At 40.8% G+C, this 25,883-nt stretch overlaps 1 protein-coding gene across 1 annotated transcript in view; it reads right to left on the bottom strand.

Annotated features, from left to right (window-relative positions):
* Positions 1–2,274: 2,274 nt before the first annotated feature.
* Positions 2,275–25,883, bottom strand: part of FER1L6 (fer-1 like family member 6) — a 180,925-nt gene continuing 157,316 nt past the window's right edge. The window contains exons 35-40 of the mRNA XM_023223018.2: positions 24,235–24,323; positions 23,711–23,809; positions 20,314–20,555; positions 18,350–18,513; positions 3,438–3,538; positions 2,275–2,781 (exon numbers count right to left, since the gene is read on the bottom strand). Coding sequence (XP_023078786.2) covers positions 2,598–2,781; positions 3,438–3,538; positions 18,350–18,513; positions 20,314–20,555; positions 23,711–23,809; positions 24,235–24,323 — 879 coding nt within the window. The 3' untranslated portion in view covers positions 2,275–2,597. The remainder of the gene's footprint in view (positions 2,782–3,437; positions 3,539–18,349; positions 18,514–20,313; positions 20,556–23,710; positions 23,810–24,234; positions 24,324–25,883) is intronic.

Here is a 25,883-nt window from a genome sequence, read left to right as displayed (position 1 = left end):
TACCTTACTTTCAAATTTATCCTAAAATAATGCTGTTCTCCTTGTCAGCATCACCAGAGGTGTATTCATACTTTTTCCTAAACCTCATCCATGAAATACATTCCTTATCTGGTGCCTTTCTTGGATGACCCATAATTTGAAGATAAAATATCGTAGGGAGCTACTGTTTGTCTTATCTCTGCCGTATCCCCACTGCCCAGCACATAGGAGACACTCGGTGAATATTTTTAAATGGACACATAAGTTTATTAAACTTTTTACATGAAAAATAATACCTTTTTATTTTAGAAGTTTTAGGAGAAATAGACAAAGTAAAAAAGATGCTACTTAAAGAAAGATAATCATTAACATTTTGGCATATTCTTCCCGACATTTTTTGCTATGCATGTATATATATATTTTCTTTTTACAACATGCTATACATACAGTTTTCTAACCTGTATATTTTCCTACTTACAATATATTCAATGTATATATTCCATGCCATCACATATTTTTAACTACACCATTAATTATGGCTGTACAATATTGCACAGTAAGAATGAATGACAGTTTGTGTAACCAATCCCACTAGAAAACATTGCCAATGCAGTAAATGTTCTATTTCAGCATTTGGGGAAAACAGGGCCTTATGGTTACTAGTGAGTATCTAGGGCCAGAATTCAGTGAAAAAGGCTTAAGTCCAAAATCACAGAGAACATTCTTTTAGTCTTCCTTTGATGGACCAGGAACATTCTAAAAATGACTTTCTATATAGAAGTAAATGTTACCCTTTAGAAGACATCTGTGCCAGACTATCAAACAAAACAGTAGCCCTGGTGTCAAGAGGGGAACTCCAGCCTAGCCTCCCAATACCAACAAATGGCTCTTGCTGATAGAAAAAAGAAATGGTTGTCATATTGATTTGCATACGAGGCCGAAAATTGTGCATGGGAATTGAGACTAAATATTCCAATTCTTCTGTTTCCTTATTATATCTGAGAAAAACCTGCCCCTCATTTCAAGTCCCTGCCTTAGGTAGGGTGGCAGATTTAGACTGTGTTATGAAAAGCAGAGGTTTACTTTCAAGAAACACTGACCCCATTTGACAAGTGCGTAGGATATCATTTCTAAGACTGGTTTTGAAATTAGTTTGTGCTTAAGCAGCTGGGTGTAGTGGCTCCTGCCTGTAATCCTAGCACTTTGGGAGGCCAAGGTAGGCAGATCACTTGAGGCCAGGAGTTCAAGACTAGCCTGGCCAACCTGGTGGCCATCTCTACTAAAAATACAAAAAAAAAAAAAAAAGCCAGGTGTGGTGGCAAGTGCCTGTAATCCCAGTTACTTGGGAGACTGAAGCATGAGAATTGCTTGAACCCAGGAAGTGGAGATTGCAGTGAGCCAAGATCATGCCACTGCACTCCAGCCTGGGTGAAGAGTGTAAGACTGTCTCAAATAAAATAAAAATTTGTGCTTAAGATTCATGATGAAATCTGGCACATATGGTGGTCAGGCTAAGTGCTGAATAGTGCCAGGGATGGCCATTCATATCATGGTCTATGGGAACACCATACTTGGTGGAGCTGGTATATCTGACAAAAGGGAATTCCTGCTGGTGGCATGGAGCTGCCCCTGATCCATCCACACAATTATATTTCATATATCTGACAACATATTATAAAGTTCCCATCTGGAAACTGCCACAGAGCATAAATCAAAATAGGTTTCTCCAGAACCAACTACTATTATTGAACATGTTCCGCAAGTGGTGACTTTAATAGAAAATCCACTACATCTCGTCTCTAGATGGAAATTTCAACAATAAGGTATTTTAGATGATTTATGTGACATTGTCTGCAAGCCAGTTTCACAGCCTAAGTGAATGTGTTCTGTAAACTATAAGGATTACACAAGGTTAAGATATAAGGAACCGGTTCAATGTCTAGTAATTTGTTATAATATTTTCAGTTTGCTCTAAAATTTTATTTTTATATTTTTCCAATACGGAGTCTTACTCTGTCACCAAGGCTGGAGTGCAGTGGCATGATCTCGGCTCACTGCAACCTCTGCCTCCCGAGTGGCTGGGATTACAGGTGCGTGCCACCATGCCTGATAATTTTTGTATTTTTAGTATAGAAGGGGTTTCGCTATGTTGGCCAGCCTGGTCTTGAACTCCTGGCCTCAAGTGATCCACCTGCCTCAGCCTCCCAAAGTGCTGGGATTACAGGCATGAGCCACCACAACTGGCCTAAAATTTTATTTAAAATAAAGTACTTCTAATAAAATCTCTGACCCAGAACTAAACCTTTCAGGATATAAGCAATTACATAAAGATAACATTGATCTAAGTTAATTTAAGGTCACTGTTGATTACCATGGGGTGAAAGTGCCTTATTTCATGCTGCCCAAGGGATAAAACATGCCTTATGTCTCGTAAGTTTGAAACCTGGAGGCAGGGGTTGGAGCAGGGAGAAAATGTTTCTTTTCCATCTCTTCCAAGAAGGGTTGATCTGTCCCCTTAGCACTCAGCACAGTGCCATGCGTTTGACATGTTCTTAGAAGCTCCCAGATGAGGAAGAGAGGATTAGTATATGGGGAGGATCTGGGTCCTCCATGATCTTCTATGAGCCCACAACGATCCTTCGGCTGATGGCTCCTGGCAAGGTGTAGATGAAAAGGACCAGGAAGATGATGAGGATGATCAGAATGAAAGCAATGATGATGTACTTTTTGTAATTCTTCCAGATGAGGTAGTACAGGCACTTAAAGGGGCTCATGAACCAGGAAAAGGAGGTGTCTGGGCGGCTGAGGGGGAAGGAAGAGAAAATCAAAAAGGGGGTCATCCTGTCAACACTCAGAGTGCTTAAGACACCCAGGAAATGTTTCTGACTCCCACTTTCTGAGGACCCATAGGCAGAGGCCTGAAAATGGGAGAAGAGCATGTGGCCCGAAGCAGGAGCAGCCTGACATTTGTATGATGAGGATTCCTGTACCATGGTTAAAGGCTGGTGTGGAGCAGAGAGCAAGAGTCCAGTTAGAATCCAGCCCAAGGCCCCATCACCCTCCATCTGTCCAACCTACCAGCTCAACTCCCACCTTTTCTATGAAGTCTTTCCTGACAGCCTCAGACCCCAATGATTCCCTTCACTTCAAGTTCCTCTTTCATCGCTCGACTCACCCTCTTTTGAAACGATGGAGTCGTCTACACTCTGACAACTATTTTATGAATGTGTTATTTTTCCCAAATAGATCGAAAGCTCCTGGAAGGCATAGTTTATGTCTTATATTTCTTCTTATATTTAGCTTTTTCTTCAAAAAGCTACACAGGTTGGAAGGCACTGATTGACTTGTTTCCTGGGTATTTCACAGGACTGCTCTAATGAAGTGCCCATATCAGACACCAGTGAGGACTGCAAAGGCCCCTTCCCATTTCTGATGTTCCCACTCACAACTCCACTCACTTGGGCTTGGCCAGGGGCTCTGGCTCCTTTCGGGCTTTTCCAACAGGATTTTTCTCAGCTTCTTCTGCTGTAACTAGGTGGAACTCAGCTTCAACCTTGCCCTGCAAAAAGATGCAAAAGCTTTTGTTTCTAGTCACAAAGGCCCACTGGGCCAGTGGCAACCTTCTAGAAGTGTTACCAAGTTGGAGAATTCCAGAAAGTATTTTGATTATCCTGCTGCTTTATTTTGATAAATATTGTTGCTTTTTTGGTCCTGGGAGAAGCCATTTTTATGATGAACACCAAAAGCCTAGGAATGATGTTTCAAGATTTGTGGAAGGAAAGCGTCCCATGTGTCCACACAGGCACACAAGCCCAGTCACATGTACTACTCTTCTTGTAAACACTTGATATTTGAAGAAATATTGCAGTAATTAGAAAGGGGACTAATTGAGTGGCAGATCCTTTTGAATCTGATACAGTCTGTCTTCTCTGTCAATTCTCAAGAGGAAATTGGTGACAGTGACCCCACATTTGCTGAATGGTGTTTCTTTTCTGTCATTCTTCATTCTTTTTGTTGTCCCCACTAGTGATTTTAGTGTTATCCTTTTATTATAGCACTCCCTCCTTCTTCCCCTGTTCTCTCAATAAGAAATGGCCTATTTTATTTGAAAATTGTGAGAGTAATGTGTTTCTTTAGAGCACTATGCCACAGTTCTTGGCAGGGACGTATGTCTTGATTTATCAAAGGATGAGATAGGACCCCCACAAAAGTTAGCCATTCTCCTTTGCTCACTAATTCATTCAGCACTTTTGGGGATCCTTTGTATGCCATGCATTGTTCTAGGCACTAGAGACTTAATGATTAAGAAAAACAGAACTTCTGATCTCCTGGAGCTCCTATTCTTGGTGACAGAGACTCTCATTTCTCCTGCCTCTTTTGGTTTTGTGCATTGAAATTCAAGATGATAGGAGGGAGGCAGAGCTGGTAGGAGTGAAGCATTTTATTACACATGATTGCTGATAAAGCTGCTTCCTCCGAATCACACGTGAACTGGGCATTACTTGACTTCACAGACATTATTGATTTCTTACCCCAATACAAAAGTCTAAGATTCCGATGAGCCAGCGGTCTTGTGTTAACTTACCCATTCACCCTAAAAAGGCCAGGACTTCTTCACAAGTAGGTTTGGTTGCTGGCAGCCATTAAAATATAATCATGGGAGATATAAGAAAGATATAGAATACATATGGGTAAGGTTGCGGGGCAGGAAAAGAGAGGGAGTGGCACGGCTGCCTGAATTAATAAAGAAGTGCAGTGGACTTTCATTACCAGTGAAATCATGAGTTAAAATCTAGATGGTCTCATTCATCCTTTGAATGGAACCCTGGCCCAACTCAGAGTAGCATTAAATGTCTTATGATCTATAAATGTTTCATGAAAACATGTATATATGTAGTCTCTCATTCCTGTTCAGAAATCTTAGCCCCATAGGCAATGACTTGCACATATAGGCTTCAGAAAATATTTGAAAACTGTGGGGAAAAAATATGAAGCTTCTATTGATTTTAATTTCTCCTTTACACATTCATCAATAGTAGAGTAATAATATGTATAACTGTAATTGCAATGCTTTACTGATCGCTCACTTTGCCCCAGGTTTGTTCTATCATTTATCTGTCTATCAGTCATAGCAATAAGCAAGGTAGTTCTCCCTTGTGTAGATGAAGAAATGAAACCACAGAGATCAAATAACTTTTCCAAGGTCACACAGACAACAAGCCAACTAACTGGAATTTGAACCCAGGTCTGTGTGAGATACCAAAGCTCATGCTCTTTCCATTATAGCAGGCTGCCTTCCAACTTATTCATCTAATTGCCAGAACATTGGACTAGAAGGTTTATAAGAGCCTGCCTAACTCTAACATGAGATGACTCCATAATTGTCTTCATGATCACCATCCAATGGCACTTGTCTTCTTGAGTCTCAGTTTTCTGATCTGTCAAATAGCCAGATGCTTTCTAGAGCTATCTGGTTCTAACTTCTAGGATTGATGAAAGGCAGAGTTGAGGACTTGATGGCTGAGAGAGACTCAAGAAATAAGTCCAAAACTCATGGAGAAATGGTGTCCAATATACAAAACAGACTTATTTCCAGAGATCATTCACAGGTAACTTAAGCTCTGCTGAGCAGTATGTTATACACTAGGCACTTCATCCACTTCCTCTAATTTGAAGTAGAGTCAGCTTAAGAGGAGCTAACCAATTGCTAGGATCCAGAATGCTTGGAAGAGAGAATAGAAATCAACAGAGAGTAAGTTAGGGCCACAGTAAGAGGATCGCAGTTGCCCCTTTGTTCTCTACTCTTAATAACAATAAACTCAACTCTGGCACTTTATAACTTGCATGGTGTTTTATGCATGCATTAGCTCATTTAACCTTTTGGGCAATCTGATAAACTATACGGCATTTTTATTACCATTTTACAACCAAGGAAACCAAGGCTTGGTGATGTTTGCTAACTGAAGTTAAAAAATCCGGATTTGCACCAAGGTCCTTTGATGCCAAACTCCATTCCTTTGCCACTTTACATGTCTAAATGGCACTTTGTTCTGGAAGAAAAAAGTAGGCTATTTAACAATGAATAAACGTGCCGTTTCTGAAATATTCAGGAGGAACCCCATAATTGCCGTCATTGCTCTGGCATTAGTATATGCTTTTGACCTCTATCTGTGGGCTGGCTTTGGATAGCTTAATATTATAGCATAGGATGGCATAGTGTGGCATAGGACAACACAAATAGTCAAGTGAATAGGACTTGTGAAAGACAGATCCGCATTTGAAACCAGGCTCTACAATTTACTAGCTGTGTGATCTTGGGTAAGTCACCTGCCCTCTTTAAGTCTCACTATACTGAGGCTATTAACAGCATGTACCCTATAAGGTTGCTTTGAAAAACAAATGAAATAACACATATGCAGTGCTTAGCCTAGGGCTTGTTAACTAGAAAGCCTTTAACTATGGTAGTTGTTAACTTCAATACTATTTCATCAACAGAAATATGCACTTTAACAGAAAACATCTGCCCATAGAGAAAATACCAGAAAAGTCCCACAGGCCCAAAGAAAAAGGAGGCAGAGAATATTAAATTACTTCTGCCCTAGACATAGGAGTCATTTGTTATCATCATGAAGAGCCTTGCACCAGCTCCACCACCCTGCTGGAAAGGTCACAACGCATCTATCAGGCATTGGGAAGGCTGCAGGGGAAAGGTGTTTACTGACAGCTTCGATAAATGTCGTGGCTCTGGGTATCGCTCCACACAGAGGTTTCCTGTCCTATTTCAACCATCAGCATCCAGCTCAGCACCAAGGAGAGGTCATAAGCTAATAATATCCTCTAAATGTAATTTAAAATCAGAGTTAGTAAAAATAGTCTGAGAGACGATCTACTAGCCTAATGATATCTGTGGATGGGAGACAATAAGAAAATATCCTTGAGAAGCCTGGATTTGTCATATCACATATACAATTGATGTGCCAAACTGCACCGTGCCTACAGAAGGGATGCCTTCGGAGGCTGAGAAGTGATTGCATTTGGAATGCACATGCCTTCAGCAATGATTATTGCTTATGAAAACACACCCCTGACTGGAATTACATGAGGCATTCTCATATGTTAATGGAGGAAAGTATGCTGGCAAAATCTTTTAGGAAAAGGAATATATATATATATATATATATATGTATATGTGTATATATATACACATTGCATATACACATTATATATGTATACATGTATTTATGTGTATAGTTATATCCACATACATACGTGTACATACATACATACATATGTGACCACAAAAATACAGTTGTATACACATGTATACAACTACATATGTGTGTGTATATTATATGTAGTTGCATATACATATATACAGGTATATCTTATATGCTGAATGTAGGAATTCCATTTCTGGGTAACTAAGTTAAGGAAATAATTCAAAACTCAGAAAAAGTGTTACGTACAAAGCACAGTCATTATTCTTTTGGATGTTCAAATTGCCCTGTTAGCTCCACTGAGATGTCCCAGACTCATTTTGGATTTTATCTGCCGTAGACCTGGAGTCAGCCATTTCCCCAAAGATCCCTGTTGTTTCTTTGGTTGGTTGGTTTTTAGTAGGAGCTGATGTGTAGAAACCAGGATCTAGGTGCTAGGAGTCGTCTTTGCTACTGGGTGATTTTACTTCTAGATTCTTTAGTGGATAGAGCTTATAATATATTTATTAAAAATCCATGAATCCATAGTGATAACAGTAACAACAAAAGCAAGGGAAAATCATTAGAGATGACTCTTATACCAACTCTGAATTCTAAAATTTGGTTATTAAGTGATATAATTATGTATTTATCCTGTCTTTTTTGGGAGTAGGGGAGGAGGGTGACTGATTTATTTCCAATTGATGAGGGAAGCCCTTTTTAACAGATAAATGCCAACCAATAAATACATTTTTTCAAGTGATAGTAGATAGGTAAATAGATTGATAGATAGCTTGGACAGACAGATGTAAGCAAGGGTTAGAAAAATTATTTTATAAAACCAATGAAATAATTAAGATTGCCAGTAGTTATTAAAGCCTTTGGGTAGAGCAGAACAGGAATTCCCCGCAGCACCACGTTACCCATCAGTTGTCTGCTAACTGCAAAGGGGAAAATGTGCCTTTACAATGAAGAGATCTTGTATTTACCAACATAGTCAAGTGAGCAAACACAGCATCACTAATATGAGACCATCTGATAGCATGTGCCTCCTGGCATGATCTGCTATGGAGTAAACAGCATCACCTATTAAACAACTTGATAAATGCTGTCATATCTAACTTACACTTCACAGGAAATACAGAGGATAGAGAATCAGATAAGCAATATGATGAGAAAACAACCAGATAAAGCAAGCCTAGTCTCATTAAATAGTCAGCATGAGGGGAAAATGTCAGAAGATTGTTTTAAAATAGACCAAAGAGATATAATAATGAAAAGCAATACATAAACCATGATTGAGTCTTGTTGTGAATATGAAACAGCTATATAAGACATTTTGGGGGCAATAGGGTATTCTTTTTCTAGATGGAGACATGAATATGGTGTGGATATCAGATTACATTAGGGAATCATTATTTACTTATATGTGGTAGAGTGTCTATATTCCTGAGAGATGCATACTGAAGTATTTAGGGGTAGAGTGTCAGAATGTCTGCAGCTTAAATTGTTCAGTCAAAAAATAGGCATATATACGTACACACAAATACTCAAATATACTTCATATATTGATGGAGTATACGCAAATATATTGACTAAATATGGCAAAATATCAGCAAGTGTTGAATCTTAGTGGTGGATCTATGGCTGATCATTGTTCCATTTCAACTTTTCTGTGTGCTCACATTTTTTAAATGAATAAATGTTGAGGACAAACACAATGATTAAACTGGCATTTTTATTTTGAGAATATAGAGTTAATAATATTGCTAGTATAATGCAGAGGAATGCTCATAAGAAAACTGCGTGGAACAAAATGAAGAAGGCACTATTTTAAGTATGGAATGATTATGCATAGAGAAAATATTAGGAATAACCAAACCATTAGCAAGAGTTTTCTTAAGATGGTATACATATGTGTGCTATTTTTTCTACCTTTTGTGCTTTTCAGATTTCCTATACATGCACATTATACACCCTATCTTAAAAAGAATCTTTATATAAAAATAACTCACTCCTCTGCTCCTATCTGATCTTGCTAAATATTATTTAAATGATCTATCTACCACCCTCCCCAGCTAAGTTGTGAACTTCAAGATGCTAGGAATTTATCTCATTCACTGTTGAATCTTTAGAACATAACATCTAAGTATGTAGCCATAATAGAAGCTGACAGCTGTTTTTCACACCAAACTGGAAGCATAGAAATCTCCCTTTAAGTTTTAATTGTTGATGTACCAGGGATGCGATTTACCTTGGCTGTTTGTTGATTTGTGGGATTAACTTGTAAAAGACATTTTTTGATCTGTATCTATTAAAAGAGTGATTTCTTTAAAGGTTGCTTTGAGTAGGATGACTTGGGATAAGGCATATAAAATGCATAGTGCAATGTGCTTCACGAAGAACTTGGTCGTAGATATTCCCTTTCTTTCTCCCAAGGGTCCCCATTCCTCAGCAATGCCATGGAGCTGTTTTTCACTTACTCTGAGGACAGCCACATTCCACATTCCACACTAGAAGCTGTGTGGTCTAAATGTCTAAATGATGCTGCTGGGGGGTACTGATAAGCAGCTTTAAAAATAAAGCTGGCAGGTGTCCATGGCCATAAACAAACCCTCTCTTGCTTGCCAGGAACTAAAACCAGACAGCAATGTTCGGATACTGGCTTCAAAGAACGGGAGGAGAGGGCACACAGAGTTGGAATTAGAGAATGTCTAGGCTGGGCATGCATGTTGGAGGCACCCAGTCTAACTTAGTGATTTTACACACATGGAACAGAAGTGCCCCCAGGAATGGCAGGAGTTTTCCATTACACCATTTACTCTGGGCCACCTAACTTGCTACTCCATGAGGAGAAAGTTATTTTCTTAATATGGTTATTGATTACTTAAGGGGGAAAGAGTGTCAGAGGCATTTGAACCAAAGCAACTCCATCTTGAATAGGAGCTGGGTACGATGGAGCTGAGACCTACTAGGCTGCACTCCTGACGGTTAAGGCATTCTAAGTCACAGGATGAGACTGAAGGTCAGCACAAGATACAGGTCATGAAGACCTTGCTGGTAAAACAGGTTGCAGTAAAGAAGCCGGCCAAAACCCACCAAAACCAACGATCAGAGGACAAGAGTGACCTCTGGTCATCATCACTGCTACACTCCCACCAGCGAGCACCATGATAGCTTACAAATGCCATGGTAATGTCAGGAAGTTACCCTATATGGTCTAAAAAGGGAAGGCATGAATCCACCCCTGTTTAGCACATCATCAAGAAATAACGGTAAAAATGGGCAACTAGCAGTCCTCAGGGCTGCTCTGTCTATGGAGGTAGCCATTCTTTTATTCCTTTACTTTCTTAATCAACTTGCTTTCTCTTTACAGACTTGCCCCGAATTCCTTCTTGCCCAAGATGCAGGAGCCCTCTCTTGGGGTCTGGACTGGGACCCCTTTCCTGTAACAATATGACAGGGGTAGCTGGAATACATCCCTTCTGCAGGCCAAAGCAGGGCTTTCAGGACCAGGTTCCATGCTGCTCCTAGCCTTGGCTAGGCTCTGACCGTGGGCCATTGGTATGCATGAAAATGAAGTCAATTCTTATTTTCCCTTTAGGAGGTGTAAGGGCAAATAAAAATAAAAAATGAGAGGCTTAGTTCTCCCTGTTGAAAATCGGAAGAGATTTCCTTCCCCCTTTTCTCTTAAAGCATTTACTTCAGAGAAATTGTAAGTACTTTCTCTTCTCTTTGAAATGTATATCAATTGTTTTGAAAGCTGATAGGCCTTTTGTCTTTAACACCCAGGAACGTCTTTTTCAAGGATCTGAGAACCATCTCCTTGAAATGTAAACATCAAGAGAATAGCACCCTATACCCCAGTTTCTCTGGGAGGGTAGGAGACTAACTTTGGTGAGCACTTTGCTCCAAGTTGCAAAACTACCTCCTGTCATAAAGATTTGAGAAGATTGATTAAATGACACTGCTGGGGGGGCACTGATAACAGATTTAAAAATAAATGTTTCTAAAAAATCTCTAGCAGGTGGCATAAAGATTTGAGAAGTTTGTTTATCCTTTGGGTAAAACTAATCAAGTAACAGAAATGGTCACCTCAATGACCATGTGAATCTAGAACAATGTGTGACAAATGGGGCTGTGAAGTCCTCTTATTTGAGAACTAGTTATCATTTCTCCTGAAAATATGTATGTAATGGGTGATTGCTGCTCAGCTATATAAAAGGATGAAATTTCTGTCTCTGCAATCTCTCAACAGGTTGCTTTTAATGACTACTCAATGATAAAACTTTATTGCTCTTGAGTTGGGAGACTTTGTTTTAAATTGTATTTCCCCCGAAAATATCACTTCAGACTTCACCTCTATGGTGAAGATTGCTGGTGACCCCAGGACAGGTTGGACGTCCCTTCTGTTTCTATGACCCTCTGCCAGAAAAGGAAGTATGGCACAGTGGTTAGGACTCAAGAGTGTAGGAGTGAACTGCTTGTGTTTGAATCTCATCCTCCCTGAGTAGCTGTGTGACATGAGGCAAGTTACTTAAGCTCTCTGTGCCTCAGCTTCCTTATCTATAAAACTGGGATTGATTATATATGTTTTCAGGGGGTTTTAGCAGATAAATGAATTAATATACATTCAGTATTTCGTGCTGTGGAAATCAACAAAGATCACCAAGATAAGAACAAACAGAGGCTACTTATTTAGCACTACTGTCACTTAGGTTTGTCAGAGACACAAAAATAGGGAGAGAGGAAGATTTATCACAAGAAAAGGGAAGTCATCGGATGTGTTCTGACTGAAAGGTGCTCGTGTGGGGAAACTGGAAGCAGGCTAAGCAGGGGGCTGTCATACGTGGTTAGTTAGGGGAACATATTTGGAAGGAGGGGCACCAATTAGGGAAGCTTGCAGTCATTGCCCAAGCTCTGACGGTTTGGGGCTCGTTGCCGCAGAGGTTGTAGCTTTATTGTTACGTGTGGTCTGACCACTGCTGTTTGTATGTTCAGTCTTTCAGAACAGGTTCTGGTAGTCAGTTCCTATTGGTAACACTTGTTACTACGACAGTGAGACAAGAGAAGCAACCGGCAACTGTTCTGTCTTCTCCTCAAGACAGCAGCTCCTCGGGGGCAAGAGCTGCATCCTATTCATCTCTGTATTCAGGATATCCTACCAAAGCCCTGCTCAGAGGAGGCTCTCTGTAACTGTTGAAAAATGAACTACTGAAGGAGCAACACGATCATCTAGACTCAGGGGAAAACTACATTGATAGAAATGAAGAGCATTTAATTAGAAGCCCCTATCCTTAGTATAGAAGGTGATACAGGAGTTAAGAAGAAATCATTTAAGGCAGGTAGTAAGGGTATGGGAGTCCTCGGTAAGGCCTTTCTCTTTAACAAAGAGCAGCCTGTAAAGTCAAACTGCAGGCAGAGACAAGCGAGCTGGGAGCTTGCACCGTGAATGCTGGCAGGGACTAGGGAATAGACATGTTCAAGATGGTGGTCTCATCTTCCCTTCCCTCAGCCACGTGTAAAGAACAGAAAAGATGGTGCCAATCAACGGGAAAGCCTATTTGCATAATAAGATTAGGGTGGTGCAACCAGCCTGTCCTGGGCCCTATGTAAACGTCATACGTGATTGAACCAATGTGTGAGCCCTATATAAATCAGACACCACCTTCTCCAGCCTGCCTATAAAATCTGCTGCAGTCGGCCACCTCTCCACCTTTTTGGACGGGTCTCTCTCTCTCGGAGCTCCTCTCCTTTCTTCTATTAAACTTTCCACTCCTTAACCCATCCACACGTGTCCATATCCGGAATTTTTTCTCAGCATGAGACAACGAACCCCCAGGCAATGTAGCCATTTCAAATCTTTAATTCATTATCATGGCCAATTCATCAGGAGAATCATTTATAAAGTAGTTAGGAGTATGTTGCTAGAGGTTCTATTCCTTCCCCCACTCCGCCCCCCTTTCTTTTTCTTTCCTTTTTTTCTATAGAGACAGGGACTCCCTATGTTGCCCAGGCTGGAATGCAAAGGCATGATCACAGCTCACTGCAACCTTGAACTCCTGGGCTCAAGGGATCCTATTTCTTCAGCCTCCTGAGTAGCTGGGACTATAGGTAGGTACCACCATTCCTGGCAAATTTTAAAACTTTTTTGTAGAGATAGGGTCTCACTGTGTTACCCAGGCTGGTCTCAAACTCTCAGGTTCAAGATGTCCTCCTACTCCAAAGTGCTGGGATTACAGGTATGAGCTACCACACCCAGCCCCTTCTTTTTTCTTACATTTACCAAAAGTGTAACCCCTAAGGATTAGATGTTAACATTGACTTAGATATTTAGGTATTTTGAGTTTGAGGCATTCCCTCATCTTGGGGCCCAGAAGGAAGTGGGAGCAGGGACTAGTCAAAACAGTTGACTGCTGAGTAAATTTTCGCTCAAGCAAAAATCTGATATTTATTGAATACTTAGTATGTTCCAGGCACACAGATTCTATTTCATTTCAAGGTTATGACAGCTCATGAGGTACATACTTTAATTTTCTCAATCTTTACAGCTAAGAAAGCTGAGGTTCATGGTAAAGTTCAGACAGCTGGTAAATAATGGAGCCAGGCTTTGGACCCAAGATGGTTTTTCTTATTTCTTAAAGGATGGAATCCAGGAGTCAGTGTTTATTATTATTACAGACAAGGTCTCACTCTGTTGCCCAGGGTAGACTTGAGCTCCTGGGCTCCAGGGATCCTCCTGCCTCAGCATCCCAAGTAGCTGATACTACAAGTGTGTGCCACTGTGCTTGGCCCCAGTTAGCCTTGAATCCATTGCTTATCTGCTGACCTGGCACCGTTCTAGGGTGGAATCCACCCCTTTCATTATTACTGATCGCAATCCCTAGGACAATCCAGAAAGCTTTTGAAACTTTTAACACAGACATGCATTTTTTGATGCACATAAGTCCTCTGTGGGATCGTAAATTATAAAACGTGCATGTCCTCATAAAAGAGGCTTCTCTTTTATGATAGGACTGTAAGACGTGATCTGGCCTTAGTGGTTCTGTTAGGTTTTCCCTCACGAGACAAAGAGGAATCTTCAAATAGAGGGATCTTCAAATGGACCCTCCGAAGCACAAAAGCAGAAAAACTCTGCATTGAGTCAATCAAACCAGACAGTAAATTTCCCACATAAATGTCTCACTTAACAAATGAATTTAAATCACTCTAATAACCTGACATATCTAGGCTCTGGCAAGGACAGCATGGACAGAAGGTGAAAAATCATGGAAATTGCCACTACTCTGATACCTAGCAGGTGGGGCTCATATCATAAGCTCAAATGCTTCTACGGATCTTAATACAGTCTAGGAAAATAGACTGCCACAGCCCAAAGGTTCATCCATACACCACTGTGTAATATTCTATCTAAATCTTTTGATCCCTTTGCCATTAAAATCTACCTGTCTTCTGTCATTTCTTTATTTCTCTCTGGCTTCTAAACCGACACTCAGATAATCATATAAATCAATGTGTACTAATGTGTTCATTTTCAAAGAACATTTACTGAGCACTTCTTATGTGCTCAGTACACTAAGTAAACAGAAGAAAACCTTATAATCTCTTTATAGTAGGGTCAATTAATTATTCTTGAATTGATTCATTCAATAAATATTTGAGTATTATGTGCTACGTACATTAGACACTGAAAATTAAGAAAGGGAACGGAAAGCAAAAACATATTTTTTGGACTCAAATTGCTGACAGTAGAAGAACCATAAAGTCCACGGATAAGTTTAAATAGTGTGTCAAGAGATACAAGTAGGGAAGTAGAAGGCAAGCCCACCCAGGCTGAGGATACCCAGGAAGGCATCTCAGAGGGACAACTACTAAAAAGAATCTCCAAATATTTAAGGACTAGGAGTTTTCTCAGAGAAAGGGGCTAAGGCAATCCAGGCAGAAGAACCAGTCCACAGAGCAGACAAGCAAGAGTCCGGGAAGGGTTTGAGATAGTTGAGAGGGGAGCAATGAGAGATGAAACTGGCGGGGGTTCTAGAGAGTCTACACTAACCTGCTTCTCATTCACTGGACAATCCACATTCATCTACTTCTGTCTTCACCATTCCACTAACATTGCTTTTAAAAACCTGAGATATAATTCACATATCATAATGTTCACTCTGGTTTTTTTTTTTTTTTTTTTTTTTTTTTTTTTTTTTTTGAGACAGATTCTCGCACTGTTGCCCAGGCTGGAGTGCAGTGGTGTGATCTCGGCTCACTGAAAGCTCTGCTTCCCAGGTTCACACCATTCTCCTGCCTCAGCCTCCTGAGTAGCGCCCGCCACCATGCCCGGCTAATTTTTTGTATTTTTAGTAGAGACAGGGTTTCACCAAGTTCACTCTTTTAAATTATACAACAATTACATAGATTTTAATATGTTCACAAAATTGTACTGCCATCACCACTATTTGATTTCAGAACTTTTTTTTTAATCACCCCAAAAAGAAACTCCATACCAGTTGCTCCCCATTCCCCTTCTAACCCCACCCCAGCCCCTGGCAACTGCTCATCTATTTTCTATGGATTTGCCTATTCTGAGCATTTCACATAAATGAAATCAGACCAGTATGTAGTCTTTCAAGACAGGCTTCTTTCACTTAGTATAACATCTGCAAGGTTCATCCATGTTGGTGCACATATCAGTACTTCATTCCTTTTCATGACTGAATAATATTCCATTGTATGGATATACCACATTTTAAACATTGACTCATCAGCTGATGGACATTTGAGTGTTTCTGCTTTGGGGCTATTATGAATAATGCTTTGGACATTCACAATGCTGCTTTTTTAAAGGTCACCGGGAACCTCCATGCCATTAAGTCCAATGGGCACATCTTTGTGGCTTCTTATTTAAACTCTCAGGAGCATTTGACACAGCAACCTTCTACAAAGAGCCTCCTCTCTGAGTTCCTATTTCAGCATATTTTAAATCTTCCCTACATCTCTGCCTAGTCCTCTCTCTCCAAGTTTGACCCTCTTCTGACCATTGTCCACACAGCATTAAGGGGATGTGTTTCCTAGGTGAGGCAGATCCCCTCCCTGCTGGAAACCATGCAGTGGCTTTCCTTTGAGAATGAAGTCCAAGCTTTTCACCATAGCCTCAAGGCCTATGTGATCAGGCTCTGGTGTCCTCTCCATTTTACCAGCACTGCCCTCATGCCTCACACACCAGTTATGGGAGGTTTTTATTCACTGGGATTTTAGTTTGTCCAAAGCACTGAACTCATTCCCACCTCAGGCCGTTCACCTGTGGAATTTACTCTGTGGGAAATGCTCTTCCTCCCATGGCTCACTACATTTCATTCATCAAGTTTCAACTTAGTTTCACAGGCACAGAAAGGCCTTCCCCTGCCACCATAGTGAATGGAAATCCCTGCATTGGATAAGCTTTGATTCGGTGCTTTGTGTCCTGCCCAGCCCTTGTTCTAAGTCATTCTTTCTTGGAGTATGTGTGAGTAGCTCTGTCGGTCTGTATGTCTGAACTTGACTTTAGACTGTATGCTCTGTGATAACAGAGACCTTGTCTGTATTACTCATGTCTTATTCTCAGGGCCTATCATTTGATAGAAGCTCAGTAAATACTTGTTGGATGAAATGAAGAAATAAGTAAATGACATGGAAAATGAAGAGTAATTAGGATTAAATGAAATAACAGGAGTCTGTACATATTTCTCAAAATCTAAAGGAATATAAAATATAATAGATGACTGCTATTATATGATCATGCATCTAAATTTACTGCTTATTAATGTAGAGAGATTAGAATAATATCAAAGGATAACAGTTTGGACTTCTGGGCCTGGCAATCCCCATTTTCCAACCTTGTACTGTGTTCAGGAATTTTGATCAGAGGGTTGTTAGCCTTCTACCGGGAGCCCCTTCATGCCTCCATTCTGTACTCATCATGGTTCTTTCACTTGGAGTTGACATCTGCTCTTTTTCATCTATAAAATGCCTTTTCACTGTCCTTTGTCCTGTTTGAACCCTCAACTTCATCAGGACAATTGCATCCCTCCCACCTCTCCATTCCTTCCCTGCATTTCACACCTCGGTTATTCCACACATGATTGGATGTTGACCTGTTTGTCCCTCTCACTGGACTCTGAGCTGGCTGAGAGCAGAGGCCATGACTTATTCATTTCTGGTTTCATTCATGCATCCAACAAATATTGATTGCCCAGAACCAAGCCCAGAGGCTGGCATGTAGTAACCGCTCATTAAGTACTTGAGGGTGAATGAAACTGGCTGGGCCTCTCCAGCAACCTCACCAATCAAGGGGATCCAATTAAGAATGTATAGAAGAGATAAACTCTCGGAAAATATAATAAAACTAGACACCATGAGGTCAGACCAGCAGCTGCCATTTACCCAGTGAGGTACAAGGGGAATCCCTGCCTCACACCCACTAGATCCTCAGAGCAGAGACAGAAAGAGAAATAGGTCTCTATCCAGACGTGCTACCAGAAAAATCCTGTCCTAGGTGTGCTTTTGCCACAAGGCACTAGAAGCAGGGGGCAGAATGCACTCATCCCAAGGGAAGGCTAGCAGAAAAAAGACCCTGCTATCAGTCTCAGTACCTTTTTCCAGCCTCACTAAGTCATCCCTCCTGCCTGAGGGAGTTGAAAGAATAGGAAGAAGAAACTGTCTTCCCAATATTTGTGGAAGGTCAAAAATTCCTCCAAACACATGCCACACAGTCTGACATGCATTTGCAGGAAGTGGGCAATTCAGGAAAAGGGATACATGGCTCCTCCTGTCGTCACCTTCTTTGAAAAGGATGGATCACTTTTTAAATCATGTCTTACATTTGAGGATGAAGGCATAAGGTAATTGCATTGAAATTGTATATTACTCAGGACTTCATGCATAATCTCAAGAAATGTTGAAAAAAAATTATATGCCAGGGGCATAAGTTCAGGCCAAAAGGATAGAAAATCACCTCAACATAGATCACTAAGTCTTCATGCATTTATGAAGCTTTAAAAATTCTTGCTGCTTAGCAGAACCTCTGCATGAAGGGTTCATGTCATTTCAAGGCATTTTACTTGAAGTTCACAAAATGACTCATTGAAACAGCATGATGTCCCCAACTTCCTCCATCTCCTCCACCTCCTATAGCTGTCACTTACTGTGAGTTCTTTGCTCTTAGAAAAAGGCCACCAGCCACGCACACGTTTTTGCTGGAATATAGAGATCTTGGTATCCTCACTTGCATTTTCAAACTTGGCGAGATCACAGGCTTTGGCAGACTTAGCTGCTCGAGGGAAACTGTTGAGGTTCATTTCCAGGGTGCCTGTGGAGAGATGACCCTTACAGTTAGGGAAGCATTTTCTAAAAGTAACAGAAGAGCTTCTCAATCACCATCCTCATTCATTCATTCACCCTTCACTTCCTAGTCGTTCAATCAGTACCACATTGGATCACAACTATGTGCTAGGTATTGGGAGTACAAATAGGATTGAGACATGTTTGGTGTCATCAAAAGATTAATCACGTGGTAGCAGGTAGAAGACAAGGGAAGAGCTTGTTTTAACTCTTAAGTTAACAATACTTAACTTGCAAGCCTCAGTTGCAGGTAGCATCACTGCTGAGCACCTCCTCTGCTCCCTGAGCCTGGATTTTTGGCTTTAACCTTCCCCTGCTTTAGCACTGACAACCCCATGAGATCCTCCTCACCCCACTTCACCTCCCTCTTGGTGTCCACTAAACTCTTCCAGGTCAGAGACTAGTCTTATTTTCTTTGTATCTACTCTGCAGGACAGGAAGTGAACCTTAGTGGGTTCCCAACACTGTTTTTCCAATGAGTGAACACAAGGCAGAGTAAGAGATTGCCATGAGTTCTATATCTCTTTAACCATTTTTTCCTATTATAAATTAACATTTGTTAAATATGGAAAATTCAGAGCATATATACATGGGCAAAAACATGAGAATGGAAAAATTTTTCATAATTTCATCCCTAAAAAGTTGACCACTGCTCTGTGTATTGGTGCTTAGCCTTCTATGACTATCCCTTTCTCCTATACATATAAATGTAGTTTACAGAAATGAGATTTTTTTTTCACTTAATAACTGTCCAATTCATTAGATATTCCCATATTTTTAACGTTTGCAGGACTATCACTTGAGTGTGTAAGCCAAAAATAAAATTTTAAGCCCCCCAACCATCTGAATGGACTCCTCCTCTCCGCCAAAGGCATTCTAAAATTAACCTGAAAAGCTAGTTCTAGGCTATTGATGGGAAGGGGGAGTCAGACATGCCTCATTACTGTTAACATCAACAAAGACCTTAAGACTCATAGAACAGACTCTTCAAGTCTGATAATCTATCTTCTCTAAAGCCTGCTACCTTGAGCCTTCATATGCATGAAAAAACCTTGGTCTTCACAACTCCTTATCATAACATAGACATTCCTTTCTCTTGATTCCAGGTTTTTAGACAATAACCAATTTCCAACTGGAAAACCTTTGAATCTGCCTACGATCTGGAAGCCCCCACTTCCACTTGTCCCGCCTTTCCAGACCAAACCAACATACATCTTACGTGTATTGATGTCTTATATCTCCCTAAAATGTATAAAACCAAGGTGAGGCCTGACTACTTTGGACACATGTCATCAAGACCTCCTGAGGCTATATCACAGGCCTGTCCTTATTCTTGGCAAAATAAACTTGTAAATTGATTGAGACTTGTCTCAGGTACATTTTGGCTTACAAGTGCTTACTATATGTGAGGCACTATGGCGTGCTCTTTAATTGTGTTACCATATTTACAGCTCTGCCCCTCTCTGAAATATGTAATATTACTACCCTCATTTTACAACTGAGGCACAGAGCAGACCAGTAATTAGCTCAAAGTTTAATGACTTTTTAGTGGTAGAGCAAAGATCAACTTAAGTCTTTTGGAATATGTAGTGGTCCATCATGTGGATGCACCATCACTCATTTAACTAATCCCCATTAATGGTTATTTGGGATGTTTCCAAGCTTTTGCTATCGTAGATAGTGCTGAAATTATTAGCTTTGTAACTAAATCAGACCAAGCTCTCCAAAAGCTGAGACTAATATGTGCTTGATGAAGTCACTGGCTTACCCAGGAAGTCATCTGAGGACAGTCTTTCAAAATCCCAAACCTGCAGCACCAACACAGCGGGAGTCTTACACTCCATCTTCTCCAGAGAGAAGATGTTCTCCCTCTTGGTAATGACCATTTGCTTCTCAGCAGGGAGATACTGAAACGGAAACAGGAAGCGCCAGTTGAAGTTGCCCTCTCCAGTCAGGGAGTTGTAATGCACGTCTGTCTCCTGCTTGTCATCCTCCAAACCCTTTAACCACCTGAGAAAAGATTACAAAGAATTCAAATACTTAGAGTACGTTCTCCAGGCATCAGGATAATCATAAGTGATTTAGCTCATTTCAGTGTGGTCACAGATCATAGTTTAAAAATCATTATGATTAGATTCAGTTGGAAGTTTCCATTTTAACTTGAAAGAATAAAATAGGGGTCAGAGGGTCTGTCACAACAGAAAAATGGCTCATGCCAAGGCAGGCTGGGGAAGGGTCTTCAATTGCTTGTGTAGATCTGAAGCCCCATGCAATCAAGAGGGAAAATTCAAGAAATATGAAGTGAAAGTGTAATCTGAATCTCTGTCACCCTGGGAGCCCTCTTTGTAAGGGATGCCACCTCTATACTTGAGTGTTAAAATAAGATTGCCCACTATACTGAGGACTCTGAAATTGGGCTGGTATAGACTTGTGTTGTCAGACCTGTGCCATCAGACTGTAATTGGTCCCCCCCCTCCCTGGTTCTAGGCCTAGAAAGCCCAACAGGCCTGGATTGGTGTGGCATGGAGGGTGGGAGGGCTACCTGCACCCATCTGGATTCCAACTCTGACCACACCACTTACTGTGCAGCCATAGATAAGTTATCCAACCTCCCTGTGTCTTTGTTTCATCTGTACACTGGAAGCAATTATAGCACCTAGTTTATAGGGTTGTTCTGAAAAATCACATGAGATGATGCCTAAATGTGCCTTGGACATTCCAAATTATCTATCATATTCTTTCTTCTTAGTATTATCTGGCCTTCCTCCTCCATCCCCAGCATAATATAAGTTACAGTTAGTACATTTATCCCTACTACTTTGTCCATGGTGAATTAATTGAGAAAATAAGTACTTTTTATTCAAACTAGTTGATAATTTCAAACTGTGTGCTTTCTGAAAGCAGACATCCTTCCTTCCCAGGGCAGGGAAGAGGGGAGTGAAGGCCTTTCTCTTCACGGAGGAGTGTCACCACTCATGTATGGGCCAAATTATTTAGCTGAAGATGGTGTTCACTCAACCAATACATTTGTGGTGTCTTTTCTGAGGCAATGAGAGAGCTTGACACCAGGGGAGTGTTAGGGAGCACACAGAGATGGTCCTTGCTTCACGGAGCTATCGTCATAGGGGAAAGGGGAGAGAGGGATATGAGTGAGTGGCAGAAGTAACTAGAGAGAGATGTGCAAAGGCCCCGTGGAAGAAGAAATAAGGATGCAGCCTTAGGTCTTTCTTCTTAGTTCTTCTTGCAGAGAGCAAGGGGGAGTGTGCTATGAAATGAGGCTGGAGAGAGAGGCAGGGGCTAGCTATATGGGATATTTTAGGATGTATTAAGGATTTGAATCTCTGTTCAGAGAAAATGAGATGTCATTGAAGGGTTTTAAGTACAGGACATGATCAGATTGTGTTTTGAAAAGATAGCTCATGTTTAAACATAGAGAACAAATTATTGGAGGGCAAGAATGAATATGGAGAGGCCAATTTGATGGTAGCATTGGTATTGCTGTGGTCCCACCTGGCAAGAGATGATGGAGGAAAAGACAATGGTGGGATGAGGCTAAGATGGAGAGGATGAACAGTGCTGATGGCCACTTGGGAGGTGAAATGGACAGGCTCTGACAACACATTAGAAATGGGGAAGTCAGGAAAGGGTCTGTAGGTTTGGGGTTCTCAACCTAATGGATGATGGTGCCAGTCACTAAGATAAGGAACCATAGAGAAGAAAGTGTTGTAAGATCATTTTGGTTTTAGACTTGTTCAGTTTGAGGTGCTGCTTTTGAGGAATCTACATAGACACATTGGGAACAGGAGTTGTCAAGAATGGAAATTAAAAGGTGACAACTAAAGCCACTGGTTATTTGAACCACTTGATTCAAGCGAAGTGTTAGTTGAAAATGGCAGAGAGATAAAAGAGTGGGAGATGAGAAGTTGACCCAGGACAATGCTACGAGCTATTTAACTGCTAGACGGCAGAAAATGAGCTTTCGAAGGACACAGACAAGAAGTAATCAAGGGGATAAGAGAAAAAACAGACACGTGTTGCTACAGAAGTTAAGGCGAGAAGGTGTTTCAAAAACAAGAGGTGCTTAGGTGTGACAAATGCTCCTCAGACAAAGGCAATAAGATAAGGACTAATTTTTAAAAACACAAGACAATTCGATTTCGCAAAATGGAGAGCACTGTCACTTTAGCGAGACCTGCTTTGGTGGAATATTGGGAAGAAAGCCAGACTGGAGTTGGCTGAGAAGTGAGTGGGAGGGAAGGAGACAGAGAGTGAACAGACATCTCCTTCACACATTTTCCAGAAGGCCAGCTTCTGGAAGTCTCAACCTGAACTCTCCCAGAATCCTTCCGTATTTCAAGCCATGGTAAAATAGCAATTTCAGAGGATCTTAAAATCTTATTTTGGGTCACGCTCCTTCTATTACTCCTGCTTTGTAAAAGTTTAACTCATTCTATATTTTTATTAAGAAAAAAATGGGAACTTTGAACCACTGATGTGGTATGACTGCAAATCATTGATAACATACATTCTGGAGGCAGAATACTTCCTGTTTGGGGAAGGCAAAGAGATATTAGCATAAGGCAGAGGTAGGTTTTAGTTAAGGTACAGATTTAAATCACCTTTTTTCTGATGCCATACCACCTCATCCCCCCTTCCCTGACAAATGGTCAAAAGGAAGCAGAGCCAAGATGTAAAAGAGATATAAAATGCTTCCCTGGGTCTTAGGCTGTATCTTTTTAAAATCAATACCACTAGCAAACAGGAAAGTCTAAATTTTAGCTTTCACATTCGCTTTACAATCTGCTCGACATATTAATCTTTCATTAACAGCACCACATCACTCTGCTTCCTTCTGTTTAAAGATAGATATATGACAAATGTTACTGAATAAGTTTAGGTATCCAACGTTTAACTGAAGGATGTATATGTAATAAGTTTTCCTCATAAAATATTTTTATAAGGTAATAATTTTTAGCAAAATGACAAAATAAGACAAATATTAGACAAAGAAAGTGGCCTCATCTAACGAAGTAAGATGGCTCCTTTTGTGCGCTGTGGGTTTATCCTCCGTGAGGATAAACAAATCCTCCGTGAGGCACAGATTTGGTTAGGGTTTAAAAAGGTGAGGAAGGAAAAGGAAGGTTGGAGTTTGTTGATAACCTTACCCTTTCACATAAATATCACTCGATTTTTGGCCTGTGAAGAAATTCTCATCCTCTAAAATGACATCTTCAGTGTTCCAGATGGTCACTCTCAATTCATATCTGGGGTGGGAGAAGGAAGAATTAAGTCAATGACCTTGAAAGCTGAGTCAGTTGCTGTCTGTGTGGTTCTAGCATTGCCTTTGGTCTGTAAGTTTCCTAAAGTTTACCAAGTTCAGAAATATAAACACTCAGGGGCTTGGTTCTGTCAGAACCAAGTATCCAAGCTGGAGACCTTAGAACCATCAAGGACATGTATTCCTCTGAGCAGGTCTTCCTTCTATTAACCAGCATTTTTCAGATGAGGAACTGGAAACTCAGAAGCCCCTCCCTTAAGACAGGGGCCACCACCAGCTCCTGCAAAACTGGCCAAGTGGATAGTGAGGTATGATGATCAGGTAACCTGTCAGACACCAGATAAAATGTCATGATTCTTTTATCTGCTATCCTGGTATCTTCCCCTAAAGCTGGGGCTACAGCTGACATACCCTTTGGGTCGCCTTGGAGAGATGTCAACAGGAGGTCCTGGTTGAGGCATATCCTTGGGAAACATGTCTACCCACATCTGCAGGCGGCCCTTGTTAAGAAAAAAATATCTTCTTTAGCTTTGGGAGGGGGCTGAGGGACATGAGTAATTGATAATTCATGGTTGTATAAGATCCTTTTAGTAAAAATAGGTATTACGTATAGCTTGGTAGTTTTATAGATGTCTATTTAGCGTATCTGTTGACTTCTGTATATATATATTTAGGAATTAGAGCATAAATTGAGTATCAACTTAGGGGGTAGACATAATGCTATCTATACACTTGACACACATTATCTTATGAACTCTTGCAACATCCCCACCAGGTAGATGTTATTCCTTTTTGACAGAGGAAAAAATAGTTTGCCCATGCTTAATACACAATACGTAGCAGAGTCTGTATTCAACCCTTGTGTGTTGACCCCAGAGTCCTTGCTCTTTCCGTAAATTCCTAAGGATTAAAAAGGTGATAATCCCATCTGTCACAAAGATCATGCTTCAGTGTAATTTTACATCCATTATCTCTGTTAATGTTTACCCCAGCCAGGATTCTGTTCTATACATAAAGAAACTAAAGCTCAGAGAAGTTAACAAAGTTTATCTGAAGTTCTGTGGCTAATTAGTGGCAGAACAGAACCTCCCATCCATGTCCTTGAACTCCATAAATCAGATTTTACCCTGGTACAAGAGATTTAAGAGCCCATGTGAGAAGCCCTGTGGAGTCCATGCCCAGCTCTGTTGTATACATTCTAAGAACGCTGTCAGCTCAGGCAAGAGGGTAGTAATGGATGTGGGTTGGGATGATGGGGCAAGGGTGGATTTTATATGAATGAGGTGGGGCTCCACCAGAGCATGAAGATGATGTAGGATTTGTATGAGAAAGGGACTTTGGCTAGGAAACAGTGACTCTTCAGAGGAAGAGGAAATGTAAGCAAAGGTTTCGCATTCGGGAAGAAGACCAATTGAATAGAGAAAAGCGGGATGATTTATTTTCTAATAAATTATTAGAAAATTTTTAGAAAATTAGAAAAGGGTGAATTAATATTCACCCTTAATCAGAAAGCCACATCTGACCAGCCAAATGAAGGATCCTAGTAACCAGATGATTTCAAACACCTGGCAGTGAATTTCAGGCAACAACTATAAGCTTCTACATCTGATAATGGTTTACCCTCTCAACGTGCTCCTCCACACATGCAATCACTAGGTCTACATCCCAATACCTCTGGGATAGCAGGGTGAGTGTTCCTGACCCATTATAATCAAACTCACATGATTTGCCCATCAGTGAGTGAGTCCAGAGCTGGGACAGAAGCTGGCTTGGGGTGTGAACCTGGCATGGACCAGGGATGCAAATTGCCTGGGCTAAATCCCATCTCTACTACTCCCCAACTGAGTAATTCAGAGCAAATTAATTGAGCTCTCTGAACCTCAATTTCCTCATTGTAAAAGTGAGGATCATAATAAGCCCATCATGAGGCTGCATTAAGGAATAAGAAGAAAGTGTCACACATTCCCCTGTTCAGGAAAATCCTTGTGTGTGTTCCTTGTACCAGCTTGATTATTAACAGTGCCCTTGTTCACTCCCAAATGGCCCCAGTTTGGATAAAC

This window comes from Piliocolobus tephrosceles, chromosome 7 (genome assembly GCF_002776525.5).
Source record: "Piliocolobus tephrosceles isolate RC106 chromosome 7, ASM277652v3, whole genome shotgun sequence".
Lineage (NCBI taxonomy): Eukaryota > Metazoa > Chordata > Mammalia > Primates > Cercopithecidae > Piliocolobus > Piliocolobus tephrosceles.
The sequence above is the reverse complement of the archived record's forward strand: the minus strand, read 5'-3'. Positions and strand labels throughout refer to the sequence as shown.